Source organism: Candoia aspera, chromosome 6 (assembly GCF_035149785.1).
Source record: "Candoia aspera isolate rCanAsp1 chromosome 6, rCanAsp1.hap2, whole genome shotgun sequence".
NCBI classification, from domain to species: Eukaryota; Metazoa; Chordata; class Lepidosauria; order Squamata; family Boidae; genus Candoia; species Candoia aspera.
In genome coordinates this window covers 20806302-20824650 of record NC_086158.1, presented here as the reverse complement: position 1 = coordinate 20824650, position 18349 = coordinate 20806302, and the positions used below count along the sequence as shown (strand labels likewise).

Genomic DNA, 18349 nt, shown 5'->3' with positions numbered 1-18349 from the left:
CACACAGGCAATGAAAGATGAACTTTTGTAACCTCAAATAGTGTTTCCTCATTTTTCTTTAAACAGTACTGCAAACATTATATTTGGGGAAGAAAATCAGCATACCAAATTCAGCCATGTATTAAGATCATTCAAATTTAAGCAACTCATGGTTTAGTTTTAATGTGAAAAAATGTAGTTACACTCTTGAACTACAATTTTACCTACCCCTTTTTGACCTTTTAGTATATAGCAATTCCCTACTGCTTTGACTGGTTTGGTCAGAGGCAAACTATACATCTCCCCCTCACCCCCAAACTGGCAGTATATGATTTATCTCTAGCTAGAAAAAGGAGCAATTGAATTGCCATGCACAAGCTTGAAGCTGAATATTAAACTCTGATTTGGCAAGTATCTGAACAATGCCAATTGTTTCTAAAGCTGTATTTATGCATATTGATAATTAGTAATTATCAATTATGGTAATTAATGATTAAGAGAAAGTTTTGATTTGACTGTGAAAAAATATTTGTTTAGACAAAAATACATACACCAACATAACGTTGTTTTAATTTTTAATGTTTATTTTCCCCAAGACAGCCTAGCCTGCATTCTACTTGGATAAATTTCACAAGCTAGTTTTCTGCTGCATCTAGTTTTAAACTTTTAACCATGTTTCTGATGACAAGGAATGCTGCAAAAATACTCTAGTCCAACAAAGAGTTATGATCACAAAATAATTTGTATCCATTCTACTGCGTTTCAGAATTACCAGCTGATTAAAAAAAAAAAACACAAGGTAGAGATATAGATGCTAATGGTGGCTAACCAGGTATGTTTTCTTACAGCAAACTGTTGATCATGCAACACTTGTGCTCAAAGGGGAAGGCACAGCATTTCCTACAATGAGCCACCTTATAAAGAGTTTTCTTTTTGTACATATTTGTAATGTTATCTTTAATTTAGTGTGCAGAACCTCAAATTGAGGTATTATTCCAATTTAAAAAACCACTTGCATTTGCATGCAAGTTAAGAATACAAAGTTCTCTCTAAAGTGGCTCAAAATAGATTGTTCATGGCTGTCTACATCTAAAGATAAAAGTCTAGAACAATTGGACAGATTAGGTGGTATTAACGGTGTTCAAACCATGACTTGATTTGTACATCTATTCACATCTCATCTCCAATCTTTTCAGCAGTACATATGCACCAAATTTTATTTTGAGGTTTCCATATCATTTTCATAGAAAACAAAGTTGAAAACAATTAACATTGAAATACAGCACGGTATTCTACCACAACAGAAACAGCTGCTTACAGGACTCAATAAAATCTAAAAATGAGCTATGCTGTAGATTACCACATGCAAAAATAACTTTATGTCATCTCTGAAAATGAAGAAGATGATAATTGTTATTGTTTTCTGGTATTATGGTAATTTTGTGTACTGCAACACAATAGTTGGAAGAAGGAAATGTATGGATTTCATGCAAAAATCTACACAAATTAGATTGGATGATATGGAAAGCTTTTTTTGTAACAATGAACAATCATCTGGTGCAAATGCACAGGGAAGCCTTCCTCAATGTTTTCTGACTTTACAAGCAACTAGTAATAAGCCATACAGGAAATAAAATAACTAAAATTAAAAGGGAAAAAATAAAATAAAAACACAGGCTGCAGGAGTAAAACCATAGTCTGCTGCTAAACCGGTCTTTGTGTCCACTGTTACAACACTTATGCACTCCTTTTGATGATTGACTAGGGTTATTATCAGCCCCCTGAAGGCAAATCAAGCTTGCATGCATTCACATACAGCATCACAACCATACTCTCGTACACACCCCACTCCAAGACTAGGAGTCTGCTTTGTGAGCAAAAGAGCCCGAGATTTGAAAAACACGTGGCCCCACAGCACTGAGTCCAGACATTCAATCAACGTTGTCCATTCACACGGTGCTTCATTCGCGAGGCCTGGGCTCATTCTCCTTGGACTTATATGGGCATCCTACTCTCCTTTATGCTTACATGGCTTGATGATAGAATAGTACTGCATTTTCCCCACAATTGCGCTAATTAAATCAATGTCCCTCCTCAGGCACTGAATTTCTTTGACCTGTAGCCCTTTCCTTTGAACAACCTATATAAGCATTCAGTGTGAAGTTTTTCATTACATTTTGCCACTCACTCTCACTCGCACCCACTCGCCATCTTGACTTCATTCGGGCTTTTCTGTGATTCCAAATGAAATCTTCACATTTTCTTTCCCGATTTAATGCAGCAGCGGATCCCATGAGCCAAGCTTGATGGATCAAACCTTTTTTTATTCAGTGCTGCATTGTACCTAAATTCCAAAATACCACTCTAGAACTGGAACCCTTCTGCAGGTACATTGGCAGATGAATTGAAACCAAATGTTCCTCCTTGTATTGCTTCAGGAACAAGGTTTGGATCTTCATCTATCTGTAAAAGAACCAGAAAGATCTGGGATTAGTTTTTTGTTTTAATCCAAGCAAAGTTCACAATTTTTAACAGGCAGCCAGCCAAGATAGGAAGTGTAGCAGGAAAGTGTGCAGGGCACTGGAGTTATGAGACACCATATTGCATTTGCTGAGGGAATAAACAAAGACTTTGTCCTGCAGGCTCCTCTTTTGGCTTGTGGGTATAGGTTTACGGCTGGCAATATTCTTGCTGACAGTATACAGATAGTCCTTGTTTAGCGACTGCCTCTGATAGCGACCATTCGCAGTTACGACGGTGATGAAAAAGAAACTTTGTGACCAATGACAACCTTTACAAACTTCACAGTGTCTCTCTGTCACGTGTTCACCATTACAATTAGTTAGTACGTGTTGTCCTGTGCCTGACCCATTTTTTTCTTCCCCCCAACAAGCAGTGATCTCTTCCTAAGCTGCTTTTCTCCACAGTCCAGTGTGTCCCTAAAATGTGCAAACTGCAAGTTAACAAGCTCAGCTCTGTGACCTTTATTAGTTGATTAGAACTCTCTGGCCAGCTCACCCTGCTGCCTGACACTGACAAGGCCCCAATCAGTTTTACACTAAAGGCTTATGTTTGCCTCCTAAGCCGCTCGTGGCTTGCGGCTACAAGCGCACTAGGCGAACAGCTGGCACTAGCACATTCCTTTTGATGTGTATTCCCCACTGTGTGCCTGCTTACTCTCTTGTAATCCCTTCCTCTCCAATGAATGTAAATACAAATATCAATTCTCTTTTTGCTAATCATCCCAGCACTGTTGTGAGCATTCCAAAGGGTGGGGGAGTAGGGAAAAGGGCTATTTTAAGATTTGCCCTTTTACCTAGCTTCCTCATGAGTTGAGTTCTGGAAACATTCCCCGCCGTTTGGGCTCACCCGGCTGTTTGGATTGTATCCTTCTGATGCTGTAAAGCAAAGGAAAGCTGAAGTAAAATCGTAAGCACTATCACAATCATGTGATCTTCACTTATCGATCGCTTTGCTTAACAACTGACTTGCTGGTCCCAACTGTGGTCACTAAACAAGGACTTGGTTAGTGTCTGTGGATTTCTCAGGTATTGGCTTTGATCAGGAGAACCCCTCTCCCCCTTTCTCTGTACCAACTGCAGAACTTTTCAGACATTGGGTTGGAAAAACAGAAAAGCAGTGGTTAAAAAAAAAGCATCTCCAGTTACAACCCCTCAAACATAAAAGACAGCTTGGTACACATATTCAATGTCATAAGTAGGATTTACTTACATCATCTGAAGAGAAGAATTGATCAATGATCTCATAAGCCAGTTTGTAGATGTCTTCATTTTCATGATTTTGTAGTTGTTCGATTTTCTCCAGTCCTAAAAGCATTAAAAGCAAAAAGCTCACTATCAGCTATAAACAAGATATTTTCAGAGCATAACAACTAATTCTATAACCACGTTTCAAGACATAAATATGCACATTTCTTTTTAGAAACTATGTCAACATATCTAGATCTGTGACAAAATATGAAATAATTTAAACTGACAGAACTGTAGCAAAGTTCAAATCTCTTACTAAATCAAACCAATATTAAATTATACCTCCACATTCTTCAATAAGGTTGGCTATGGTTTCTGCCTCATCTTCAGCCATTTTTAATATATTACTTAGCCCGTCCAGCACTACTTGCACAACCTGAGCATCTTTTACTGTTAACAAGTTGCAAAATGGAGGAATTACATTTTGTTGAATTAGGTATGCCACCTAAAAGACAAAAACAGGAGATATCAGGACCACAAATGCATTAAGACAAGAATATAAAAACAGAAAAAGATGTATACTTAAACAATAAATTGATTGTTTCTCATTATGTCTTAACCTGAAAGGTACCATCTACAGAGTAAGGATTACATACTGTATCTTAATGATAAACTTGACTTGGTTTTTTCAAAGCAGCCAAATATTGTTCTTTATCAGACTAAACACACATTTGATGAATTTAGAAATTTACAATTTCTAATATCCTACATGTTCTTACTGATTTAAAGTTTAAGGATGGTAACTTAATTTAGTGTAAAATAATCCAAATTTTTGATCCAAAGTTCTTTATATAATAGAAAGTTACTTTTCTGTGCAGGAAAGCAAAAGGCAACAGTGACAGGGGGAGATATGCCCAATTAAATGCAAAATTCCAGAGGTTAGCCAGAAGAGATAAGGAATTATTTTTAAACAAGCAATGTGTGGAAGTGGAAGAAGACAATAGAATAGGAAGGACAAGGGACCTCTTCCAGAAAATTAGAAACATCGGAGGTAAATTCCAGGCAAAAATGGGTATGATCAAAAACAAAGATGGCAAGGACCTAACAGAAGAAGAAGAGATCAAGAAAAGGTGGCAAGAATATACAGAAGACCTGTATAGGAAGGATAACAATATTGGGGATAGCTTTGACGGTGTGGTCAGTGAGCTAGAGCCAGACATCCAGAAGAGTGAGGTTGAGTGGGCCTTAAGAAGCATTGCTAATAAGAAGGCAGCAGGAGATGATGGCATCCCAGCTGAACTGTTCAAAATCTTACAAGATGATGCTGTCAAGGTAATGCATGCTATATGCCAGCAAATTTGGAAAACACAAGAATGGCCATCATTGGAAAAAATCAACTTATATCCCCATACCAAAAAAAGGAAACACTAAAGAATGTTCAAACTATCGAACAACGGCACTCATTTCACATGCCAGTAAGGTAATGCTCAAGATCCTGCAAGGTAGACTTCAGCAGTTCATGGAGCGAGAATTGCCAGATGTACAAGCTGGCTTTAGAAAAGGCAGAGGAACTAGAGACCAAATTGTCAATATCCGCTGGATAATGGAAAAAGCCAGGGAGTTTCAGAAAAACATCTATTTCTGTTTTATTGACGATTCTAAAGCCTTTGACTGTGTGGACCATAACAAATTGTGGCAAGTTCTTAGTGGTATGGGGATACCAAGTCATCTTGTATGCCTCCTGAAGAATCTGTATAACGACCAAGTAGCAACAGTAAGAACAGAGCACGGAACAACGGACTGGTTTAAGATTGGGAAAGGAGTACGGCAGGGCTGTATCCTCTCACCCTACCTATTCGACTTGTACGCAGAACACATCATGCAACATGCTGGGCTTGAGGAATCCAAGGCTGGAGTTAAAATCGCTGGAAGAAACATTAACAATCTCAGATATGCAGATGATACCACTTTGATGGCTGAAAGTGAAGATGAACTGAGGAGCCTTATGATGAAGGTGAAAGAAGGAAGTGCAAAAGCTGGCTTGCAGCTAAACCTCAAAAAAACCAAGATTATGGCAACCAGCTTGATCGATAACTGGCAAATAGAGGGAGAAAATGTAGAAGCAGTGAAAGACTTTGTATTCCTAGGTGCAAAGATTACCGCAGATGCTGACTGCAGTCAGGAAATCAGAAGACGCTTAATCCTTGGGAGAAGAGCAATGACAAATCTCGATAAAACAGTTAAGAGCAGAGACATCACACTGACAACAAAGGCCCGCATAGTTAAAGCAATGGTGTTCCCCGTAGTAACATATGGCTGCGAGAGCTGGACCATAAGGAAGGCTGAGTGAAGGAAGATCGATGCTTTTGAACTGTGGTGTTGGAGGAAAATTCTGAGAGTGCCTTGGACTGCAAGAAGATCAAACCAGTCCATCCTCCAGGAAATAAAGCCAGACTGCTCACTTGAGGGAATGATATTAAAGGCAAAACTGAAATACTTTGGCCACATAATGAGAAGACAGGACACCCTGGAGAAGATGCTGATGCTAGGGAGAGTGGAGGGCAAAAGGAAGAGGGGCCGACTAAAGGCAAGATGGATGGATGATATTCTAGAGGCGATGGACTTGTCCCTGGGGGAGCTGGGGGTGTCGACGACCGACAGGAAGCTCTGGCGTGGGCTGGTCCATGAAGTCACGAAGAGTCGGAAGCGACTAAACGAATAAACAACAACACTTTTCTGTGCAAGGTGTACCAAACAATTCCCACTATAGGTAGTCCCCGCTTACTAGCCACAATCAGGACCAGCAACTCCGTCACTAAGTGTCATGGTCATTAAATGAGACATCATGCAACTGAGACTTGCAAGTTTACTGCTGGCTTCTCCACTGACTCTGCTTGTCAGAAGCCATCTGAGAAGCATGCAAATGGCAACCACGTGACTGCAGGATGCTGCAACTGTTGTAAACACATGCCAATTGCGAAATGCCTGAATCTCAATCATATGACTGGGGATGCTGCAACGTTCATAAGTGCAAGGACCGGTTGCAAAGTTACTTTTTCAGCACTGTTGTAACATTGAACGGTCATTAAACAGGGTATTGATTAAGCGACGACTACCTGTAATTCTATAATGCCTCATCACAACCTATACACTGACCCATTAGTGCAGGACACTGTAGTAAGAAGGGAACATGAAAAAACCATTATATGCATGGAGTACTGTTTATAATCTTTTGGTTTAAATAATTGAAAATACATGTATGATTTTAATTACTTTACAGAAAACAGAGATATTACAAATTGAACTATAATGAGATCATGTACCACAATACTGTTCACTTTAAGAACAGTACCCCTTAGGGCACTATTATCTTTTTCTATACCAGCAGAATTGCAATTGACACATAGACTTAATGTGAGACTGGAAATTGTTTGAAACAGTTTCATTTCAGTTAACCAGAAATTAAACTATCCTAAAGACTTTCTCAGAAGTCTTTAGGATAGTTTAATTTGTGACTTTAGAAGCCTCCAAAACAAATCAAATACAAATAGTTATGTAATTAAGTTCTTAGGAGGCTATACTGGAAAGCAATAATGAAGGATCCATATATACTAATCTGAAACAGGCTGCACCTGAAGAAAACTCAAACTGGACCTTCTAAATACCTTCTTTTAATTGGACTTTGCCTCCCATTTTGTATTTCCAGTTTAATTCCATCATATTCTCTTACCTGAAATATGTACGAATTTACTTACTTGATCTTTTCTTCCACTGATTGTCAGGTTACTTATAGCCCAAGCAGCTTCCTTTTGTGTACCAAAGTCACCCTAAAAACATGAAAAAGTTGATGGTTATTTTCAGCCCAGGCTTTCTTTAATGAGGTAGATGGGAGGGTTTTAAAGGGCAAATCTTACAGGAGTTTAACATTCATTTAATTTGTTAAAGCCCCAATCTCCTGTCCAGCAAAGGCTGATTTTTCCTCTGGCAACAAAATGGATACCTTAACCATTAACCCTCTCAAAAACCCAATTAAAACAGAAAGCCCATTAAAACAGCATCCCACCTACGCTGGTGAAACAGTATCACTAAGCATGCCTTCTGCCAGCTTTTCAGGCCAATTTACCCTACCCTACCCTACCCTACCCTACCCTACCCTACCCAACCCAACCCAACCCAACCCAACCCAACCCAACCCAACCAAACCGACACTGGTCACAAAACAGCTGTTTTGTTACCTCATAAAGCACACAAATTTACATTTCATAATTAAACAGCCAGTTACAATCAACCAGAAATTTATCTATCAGTAATTGCTTCATCTACATAGAGGGTTCTATTCTCTCCCCACTTCTTTTCAACATCTACATGAAACTGCTGGGTGAGATTATCATCTGTATGCTGATACCCAATTATATCTTTCAACTCCAGGCCAGCTAAGTGAGGCTGTCAAGGTTCTGTCCCAGTGCTTGGAGGCTCTATAGGTTTGCACAGGGACTCAATCGTACCAAGACTAAGTGGCTATGGGTGCTTGGGCTGCCCAGATCTGGGGATATTCCATCTCTGACATCGGATGGGGTAGGACTTCTCCCTTCAGGGTTGGTACCCAATCTGATAGCACTTGCTCCTTCAGGGTTGGCATGCAGGAGCTGTGAGTCCAGGAAGATCTCTGCACAACTCCATCTGGTGCACCAGTTGTGCCCTTTCCTAGAATGGGGGCCCTTCAGACTGTCACTCATGTCCTAGTCACTTTGTGGCTTGACTACTGCAACGTACTCTACATGGAGTTGCCCTTGAAGACAACCTGGAAGCTTCAACTGATCCAGAATGTATGGCACGAGCAGTAACCTGCATGGCCCAATATGCCCATGTAACAGCTCTGCAACCTGCACTGGTTGCTGATTTACTTCTGGGTGAGACTCAAGGCACTGGTTGTTACCTAGAAGCCCCTACATGGCTTAGGGCCTGGTTACTTGAGGGGCTGCCTGTGTCCCATAAGACCTTGCAAGTGACTTGCCAGAGTCACTTGCTGAGATGGGCAGCTATAGAAATCAAATCCATCCATCCATCTGCCTGGTCGATTCGATCCTGCAGGGTTGGCATCCTCTGGGTTCCTTTGATTGAATTATGTCATCTATCAGGTTCCCAGAAGCGCACCTTCTCTGTAACAGCACCTGCCCTCCGGAATGAGGTTTCTCCCAAGATCCAGATGGCCCCCACTTACTATTGTTTAGAAGAGCTATGAAGATTTGGCTCTTCACCCAGATTTTTAGCGAGAGTGAAACCCCTTGCTTCATTGCACTTGCCATCTTTTAATTTTACTGGTTTATTGATTTTATTGTAATTTCTTTGTTTGATTGTTGTGAGCCACCCAGAGCTGTTGACAGTCAGAAGACATAAAAGTTTAATATATTATTAGTAACTATCAGTGAACTACCCACAGCAGGAAGAGGTAGCTGCACTGATTTGGGAGGAACAGCATCATCTGTTTATAACCTCAAACCTTTTTAATTCCTTGATATGTAAAGCAAGGGAATGTTGGGCCAAGTGGCTGTGTATAATTTTGGAGTTGACATGCAGGGCAAAAGAAAAATGGCAGGAAAGATAATAGAATACCAACTTCTCTTAAAGGAGTGAAGTGACCTTACCGCCTGCTAATCTTTATACCTATTAGCCTTAATGTCACCACTGAATTCATTTTTGATTGGCAGGTATCTTTCACCAATGCAGATTTGCAGCATTATATGTAATTTATAGTAAGCAGTATGGTATCCTGCCTCAACTGACTTTAATATTATTACTTGTTTTAAAAAAATTAAGTGAGAAGCTGGCATTCTACAAAAGCAAAGCCTCTGCCTCTAGCATCATTATTTCCAATAATGCCTCTGGGTCCCATATAAGTTCTCTAGACATTTCTTCAAAATAAAAATGATGTGTGGCTGTAAATCAATGATTTTTTTTTAAGTACATCTATCTGTCCACAGAAAATATAAAGTTAAGCTGAATGCAGAGACCATCCTGAGAGGTGTGCATGTACGTATAGCAGGCAAACTGTATCAGATTGCTTTTTATACATGGAGTTTGCTATTATCATCACCCCGTTATGACTGCCATTTTCTGAGTAGGTAGACCCACCCGATCTCTGATAGTGCCCATATCATGCTCTCAAAATTCCAAACGCCCCAAAATATTGCCTGATAAAATTCAATCTTCAATTTGAGGAGGAAATACAAATGTTTGCTCTGTGTTACAATTTACAATGCGCTTGTCTAAAATATGAAACAGCACCTCATCCAAATTTGGAAAACGAGGACTTCTGTGCCATTCACCGTCCAACCTAGAATGATGGCTAAATTAAGTTTTAAGCTATTTAGTTAGGCTATTGCTGGAGCAGAATTTCTGAACATGAAAGGGAAGATCTTTACTATCTCCCCAAAATAAACACAGCATTTAGTCCACACTGTCCTGCAGTATTTTGTTGACATATGGCTGCCTTTGAAGTTGACTGTTTCTGGTGATTAATACTTGATTTGCATTGTAAAATTTGGTACTTTTAATGTTTCACTGTTGTGCAAGGCATATAGCAGTACTACACAATAATTGAGAAATTTATTAAAAAGAGAAATGCTACTTACCGTGGCATTGGTAGATTGTTCATTACATAAATTATCACAGATTTAAAACTTCTTAATTAATCTCTTTAATCAGTTTTCTCTCTTACATAACTTTATTCTCTAACCCTTGAATTATTTAAATGATATAATCAGAAGGTTGCTTGGGGACTGGTGCTTGTCTTGCTAGAAAAAAGCTAAGTTTACTGAGTTCAGCAAGCTATAAGAGTGCATCAGGCAAACATGCGTGCACACCTACCCAAATAATTTAAGCAAATGTTTATCTCACCTTATCTAAAAGATGTATTATCATTGGTACAAGGTTAGCATCTATCACCGCCTGGACCTGCTGCTGATTTCCGGCAGTGATATTAGATAGGAACCATACAGCTTCCTGCAAAAAAAGTAAAGTTTAAGGACACTTAAAGAAATATTATGAATTCTGAAAGTATGGATTAACCTCTGTAAGGCTACATGGTTTTCAGTATGAATACAGTAAAATAAAATTTGAGAACTATTGAAGTTGCACGTTAACCCATTTCTGTTGAAATTGTTTAGCATATAGCTGTTTCCAAGGTGAGTTCTAAGTAGAATAAAAACTAAGTTACAGGATATATACTTTACCTGAAACTAACAAATATGCCAGACTAGCCCACTGAACTGATTTTAAGGCCAAATCTAAACATGAAACTTGCATTAAGCATTTGGGTCAGGAGGTTAGATGAGTTCTGCTGATGTGCGTTCTTTTGGGGAGGGGAGGATGAGTGGGGTCATTGTTTACCCTTGGGCACCAGGGGATGGCTTTTTGTGTTTTTAATTTTTATACACCTCCCAGAATCACCTGAGATGGGCAGCCATATAATTCATAAAAATAAAATAAATAAAATTTGCAAAAACCTTATTAAGTTGTAGTATTTTACAATGTTCAATTCATCATGTTTAATAGTGAATCGCTTAAAAAGAAGCTGGCTTGGTCAGGTGACAGGCAACCAATTTTTTCTCTGAAAGGAGCAGTCCACTTGAAATGAACCTAAGGTTATTCAGAATTCTCAAGGGGTTGGATTCCCTTCTCATTAGTTTTAAACCTTGGTGCTTATAATATTGATTTCTAATATGCTACATATATAGACAAAAACTAACTCTTCACACATGCAAATATTGACGGCACATATTTTTAAAATGGGCTTTAAACCAACTATATCAGTTGTTAATGTTAAACATTACATTACCGAAAGTATGGTAATATCCAGCTGCTGCACTGTTTTAGGGAATGATTCACAAGTATTATCAAGCCACTGAAGTGATCATTTCCAAATGTTCTTGACCAAAGTACGTATCTCTATAGGATTTCAGGATGATGAAAATAATGAGCTAGTTTCATGCATGATGTAAAATTATGAAGTAGCTTGACTGGTTTAGCATGATGTTTAAATACAGCTACTATAGTTAACATTGCATGAACTAGGCCACCAGGGTTTGTTAAAATGATTTAGTGCAATGTTGAACCCAATCACTGGATCAAAATCAGAAAAGACTTCTAATGAATATATAAGGATATATATTCTGGGTTATTGACTATGATGGTGGTCAAGAAATTTTCTATCAAAATATCCTAAGGGGAAAACAGTTTTGGACGGTGAGGGGCCCACTAAATACAGGTTTGGCAAGTTGGAATAATAAACTTGTTGTGGCCAATTTATATTACACTGAGCTGGGGGCTGGCCTTATAACTTTAATGGTAAATTCCAATTTACGTTCTGAAGCCAAGTTTTGGAATGGATATGGATGAACTGAACCCTAATCCACAGAAGGCTAGAGGTGCTTTGGGAATAAACTGGCTGATCTACCTAATGAGGTACAAGCTGTGGTAGATAAGATTACAATCCTCTCTGAAAGTCCAAGTTTGCAACTTGGGGGTTCTTCTGAAACTGTGATCTTCTTGCACTATCTGTACAAACAGGGATGGCAATGTTGGCCAAGACTACCTTTTACCCCTTAGGTTGGTATACTAACTTTATCCAGTAATGGATATGTATTTTATTTTGATCATACATGCATTAATTACATCCAGATAATGCTACCGTAATGTAATCAATGTGGGCCTATTTTGAGACTATTAGGACAGTTCAAATGATACAAAATATAATTGCTCAGGAGTTTGGTGGATTAATCAAAGCATATTACATTAATTCTATGCTAGCCATACATTGCTGACATGTTTTCAGACCAATTCATAGTACTTACTTTGGTCTTTAAAGACCTAAACATTTTGAGTCCAGAATATTTAAAGAACTGTGTCCACATGAATCCATCTAGGCTTTAAGATCAATGACAAAAGCTCTACTCAAGATGACCCATTTTCAAATTCAGTAAGCTTGGATGAGTTTAGACACATTTGTTCCTTTGTTTAATTTATCTACCACCTCAATTCTGAGTGAGCTCTGAGAGGTTTACAGATATTAAAATAACTATAATACATTAAATAATTAAAACTGAAATAACAAATATGTACAGTATAGTCCTTTTGATCTGAGTTATATTTCACTTTTCACTTTCTGAATTTTAACATTTAAAGTATATCATTTTGTTTACTTTTATTTACCTTTTGTTTGCTGCCTTAGATTTAGAAAGGCCATTTTTAAATGAAATGTGAGCATAAGTAAAAAACTGTTGTGTCAAAGCTGCTATTTAAAAAAAATATTAGCATAACTTACAAGCATAATAAATTGAAGTTCTATAAAATGTGCTTTCAACACTGTTTTAAAAAAACTGCTTATTCTTTATGAAATAAAAAGCATATCCTCATCCAAACCGTGTTTTTGTGTTTTAAAAATAATTAAACTGGACTCTTGGATCAGATTACATATTCATTTATATGACAAAAAGAACATGTCAGAGGTTTACAATTTCCAGATACAAACCGAGAACATGTTTTGGGCTTTAATCACAGGCAATGTTGCAGCAAAGGCCCTATGATTTCGCAACTGTGCCTCAGATGCACTCCAAAATCAGCAATTCTTTTCAGTGTCCACAGTTTGCATCATTATGTAGCCCTAAATGCATGCACACGCCACATATATTCTCTCTCACTCTCACTCACTCACACACATACCTTTTTCCTGTCTGTACTGGATAAACAGTCACAGTCTCTGATTCACACTCATCCCTCTACACTTAACCTCCATTTCATCATTTCCAAGAGTCAGTGTAATTTGAATGTAGCTATGTTCACTCGGAGTCAATGGATCAATTAATTACAATAATAATTTCTTATCAATAATGGGTAATGCATAATAGCGTTGCACATATTTACATACCTTATTAATTTTTTCTTTGGGGTGTGTCAACAGAGCAGGAAAATGTGAAAGAGCTTCACAATTCAGAACTACCTGGGTTTGTTCATCAGTGCCAGTAACAATATTGCCTACAGCTCGGAGTGCTGCAGTCTAGGGGAAAAAAATTAATTCAAACCTGATGGCTACCATATATAAAATGGAAAGGGTTGGTGATTCACTGAAAATATCATGCATTAATTTCACCACAACCAGATTATGTTATTTCCTGTAAACTGAATGCTATGGACTAGTGAAAAGATTCCAGAAATAAAATTTTAAAGGGTCATCTATTATACAGGGAAATAGATAATTTGATAACCCTATTCCAAGCACAGAATCTAAAGTATTGTTCAGTTCATTTACTCAAGATGCCATTCCACACTACACAAAGTCTATTCACATCAGAATACTTTACATCTCTCATCTTGATAAAGTGACAGAACTCAAAATGCTTCATATATTAATTTCTAATTTAGTGCTTCCCATAAAAAAGAAAGGAAGCTTGCAGAATACTTACTTGCACTTTAACTTCCTGATGGCTGAGAAGAGGAACCAAATGAGGAACTATCCCAGAATCTATCACCATCTGAATCTGTTCATTGCCTGAATCTGTTAGGTAGGAGAGGGCCCAGACTGTATCTACCAATATCTAATTAGAAGGGAAAAAAAATGCATCAGACCTGCACAAGCAGAGAAAACAATGAGATTTGATTGTAATGTTTTATTTTGCTTAATATTTTATATGTCTTTCTACAATATTTGGCTTACATTCTTACAAACCCATATAGCTTAGCATATACTGTAGCTCAGTAATATATTAGTAAGGAAAAAAAAGCATATAAATATGCTTCCAGACCATAAGGTGTTCCATTGGCCTGATCTGGAGTTTACCACTAGTCATGTACCACACTACAATCACTAATCATTCAAATTCACCATTACTGCCTAAAGGGCTCTTGTCCTTTATCACGATTCATCCCATTTTTCTTCACTGTCTGCTACACTCCCCTGCTTACAATCCTTTTGGAATCCTCCTTCCACCAGATCCATGACCTAACCTTTAACCTCTATCCCTAACCATAAACTAATTATAAAATATATATATCATACTTAACCTCTTGCTATTCTCCCATTGTCTATTGTTATATTACATGTTTCAAGGAGAATGGGATTATTAAATTTTGTCTATGAAATTAAGGCAATGTACTTAAATTATATCAAGAATGTGGATGATAATGTGTAAGTAATGGTGCAACTATGCAACATTAGAATGATTAAATTTAGAGAAAGGGTAACAACACAGAAGAACAGGAAACCATGGTTAAGGGACTACGTGCAACATTCCTTGGTATGTAGGAACACATATTTACTCCTTTGAGATACCAGTGTTTCTTGAAAGATAAGTCTGATACATTAATATATATTTAAGCAGGCACAAATGCTTTCACGAATAACCTGATATGGTTGTGTGCTTTGCCTTTAAAGATAGCTTACAAAATATTTTATTACTCACATTTACATCTGTGTGGTGAATTAAGACACACAGTGCTGGGAGGATCTAGAAGAAACAAAAAAAAGGGCATTCAAAATTCTGTGGCAAAGCCCAAACTGATTAATTTTCAACAAGCAAGTAGATTACCTCTTGAATGGTTTCCATTGGTGGAGGTGGGTCTTTGTGACGGCACAGGTTGACCATTACCCAAGTTACATTTCTTAAGAAAGTTATTGGAATAGATGGGCTGATGAATGACAGCAAAGGCTTCACCACTCCAAGACTAATGACATAATCTCTACATTGTGGACCATCACCTGTATAAATATTTAAACATTTGTAATATATTTGTAAAAGTATTTGTAAATATTTTTAAAGCTCTCTATGTAAAGGAGGATAATTCGACTAGATCACTGTTAGAAAAGCTTGTGTTTGAGGGCAGCAATCTAAAGACTGCCATTCCCCTGTAGGAGCTCCAATGCTAGAATAGGACACATCTCCTGCAGGAAAGAAAACCCTAACCCCATTAATCTGTTCCATGAGAAATTGTTATTATTATTAAATTTTTCTTAATATTCAAGATGGCGAACATACTCCTGCCTCCTATTTTCTCCACAATAGCAACATTGTGAGGTGGGTTGGCTGACAAAGTATGACTGGCCTATAGTCACCCAGCCAGCTTTCATGCCTAACCGAGGGGTAGCACTCACAGTCTCCTTAACCACTACACCAAACTAGCTCTCTTCTAATTCTATATCTGCCACAAGATCCTCTAGATCAGTAGTTGTTAAACTGGGGAGTAATTACCCCCGAGGGATAATTTGGGCATGTCCTGGGGGTAATGGAACAATTTGTAATTGCTTGTTTGTGAGTTGAGGATCTAGTTTGGGACTGCTGCCGCCAAGATGCTCATGTAAAACAAGAGAGTCTGGGTTTTTTTGTGGGGATAATTACATTATTCGAGATCAGGAAAAGGGGTATTTGGATGAATTTAAGAACACTGCTTTAGACCATGGACAGCATAAGCATTTTTTTAAAATAAATAAAGCACACCATGAACCAAGTAATTCATGTTATACTCTTCCATGTAATTTTATCAGAACATCCACACATATCACTAAAAGACACTTTGGAGAAACAGAGAAACAAGATTATGTACAAAATGTTTCTGAGAAAAATATTAATATTGTACTGCAAGCCTGGTAAATTATTAAATGTTCAGTGACTGAATCAGTATGTTTTTACAAAAAATGTAACAAACCTATGATATTGCCTAAAGCCCATACTGCTTGCTCACAAACATTTTGATGGGGTGAATGCAGCAATCTCAAAAAGAGTGGGACAGCATCTGCAAAAGAAAGAAATATATTACTGAACTGTTTCAAAGCACAAATACATATTTTTAGTATATGACTTTAAGCTGATGGATAATACAGCTCAATTTAGTTACAGCAGTTTGTAACAGTCCAGAAGTAAAATTATCTTCTGTAACATAATATTTGAACACCAAAAATATTAAATTCCATTAATAATGCAGTTCCAAGTTTCTGTATTGCATTTTTTTTAAAGTCCGTCTCTATCTTCTGAAAACTAGAGAAAATAAACCATTAAAAAAAAGCAAGACTTTAATGAAGACTAAAAACCTCTTAATTTCTGAAAGTTGCCACGATCAAAAGCAATATATACATTCTTGGAAGAGTCAATTCTATTCAAAACATATGAGTACTGCAACAGTTGTTTCTAGACAATTACATTATGGAATATGCAGATTTTCTAAAATCAATATACAATTCTCCAGAAACTTAAATGGAAGTAAGAAGCGGGGAAATCCATCATACTCACCAGCATATGTCAAGCTAATTATAGCTGGCAATATTTTTCTTCATTAAAAAAATCTTTATCACCCTTTTCTACGTAAAAAGCACAGATGTGCAACTTGGCCATGCAATAAAGAAAAGGTTTTAATACCCTGTATTTATATAATCATATTTTAGTATGCTTTTACTAACTTACCCAAAGGCAGTTTGGAAAAAAAATTGTAACTTGACATATAGTAGCAGTTGGAAAGCAACCAAAGAGCAGTTGAGCCTTGTGTAGTGTAGAGTGGTAGGCGGCAGTACAGCAACCAAAACTCTCCCCACGACCCGAGTTCAATCCCAGTGGAAGCTGGATTCTCGGGTAGCCGGCTCAGGTCAATTCAGCCTTCCATCCTTCCCAGGTCGGTAAAATGAGCACCCAGCTTGCTGGGGAAGGGGACAACTGGGGAAGGCAATGGCAAATCACCTCGCTATAGTCTGCCAAGAAAACGTCGCGAAAGTGGCATCCCCTCAGAGGGTCAGACATGACTCAGTGCTTGCACAGGGGACCTTTCACCTTTTTTTTCACCAACAGTTGGATAACTCTGCTCTGCTATACGTTAACAGAATTAAACTCTCAGCAGCAAGCCAGCATGGCCAATATGGATCCTAAGAGAGTTTAGCAAAAACTACAGGATAACAAGTTCCACGCAAAACATATTCCACGCTAGACAAATTTTAATGCAAAAAAGTAGTACACAAGATCTTCAGAACTGCCTAGAATCATACAGCTGAAGCTCAATTTTATTCTTATAAAATTATATAAATTAAAAACAAGGTATTTATACCAAGCAGGAGTTCATAGCCTATTCCTAAAAATGTGTGTAACTTTTCTTTAAATACTCTAATTCTGAAACATTTGAAGAAAACCAAACCTCCACAAGCATTATAGATTAAAAATCAAGTATCTTATATAAGCTAAAGATTATACTTAAATTCCCTATCTGATGCAACAATTTTCAAAATGTTGAAAATAATATATGCAGAAGATATGAGGTTAGACATCATAACATGTTTCAGCTGAGTCTAAAATAGAAGCAAAAGCTTCCAAGTTGCTTTCTGTGGCTGTACTGTAAAAGAACAGCATATCCAATGAATCCAAGGTTTGCTGTAGCCTGTCTTTCTGTCTCTTGTTTGTTGTTTATTCGTTTAGTCACTTCCGACTCTTCATGACTTCATGGACCAGCCCACGCCAGAGCTTCCTGTCGGTCGTCAACACCCCCAGTTCCCCCAGGGACGAATCCATCACCTCTAGAATATCATCTATCCATCTTGCCCTTGGTCGGCCCCTCTTCCTTTCGCCTTCCACTCTCCCTAGCATCAACATCTTCTCCAGGCTGTCCTGTCTTCTCATTATGTGGCCAAAGTA

The 18349-nt window shown here is 37.8% G+C and overlaps 1 protein-coding gene and 1 non-coding gene across 2 annotated transcripts in view; both read right to left on the bottom strand.

Annotated features, from left to right (window-relative positions):
• Nucleotides 1-542: 542 nt before the first annotated feature.
• Nucleotides 543-18349, bottom strand: part of KPNA4 (karyopherin subunit alpha 4) — a 35957-nt gene continuing 18150 nt past the window's right edge. Inside the window, exons 8-17 of the mRNA XM_063306493.1 lie at nt 16386-16472; nt 15272-15441; nt 15146-15190; nt 14150-14281; nt 13615-13743; nt 10587-10691; nt 7445-7516; nt 4032-4194; nt 3712-3806; nt 543-2442 (exon numbers count right to left, since the gene is read on the bottom strand). Of these exons, the coding sequence (XP_063162563.1) occupies nt 2344-2442; nt 3712-3806; nt 4032-4194; nt 7445-7516; nt 10587-10691; nt 13615-13743; nt 14150-14281; nt 15146-15190; nt 15272-15441; nt 16386-16472 (1097 nt within the window). The 3' untranslated portion in view covers nt 543-2343. The remainder of the gene's footprint in view (nt 2443-3711; nt 3807-4031; nt 4195-7444; nt 7517-10586; nt 10692-13614; nt 13744-14149; nt 14282-15145; nt 15191-15271; nt 15442-16385; nt 16473-18349) is intronic.
• LOC134500562 (small Cajal body-specific RNA 7) lies at nt 13147-13495 on the bottom strand. Its single transcript, XR_010068247.1, has one exon. It is a non-coding gene; the product is annotated as a small Cajal body-specific RNA 7 (non-coding RNA).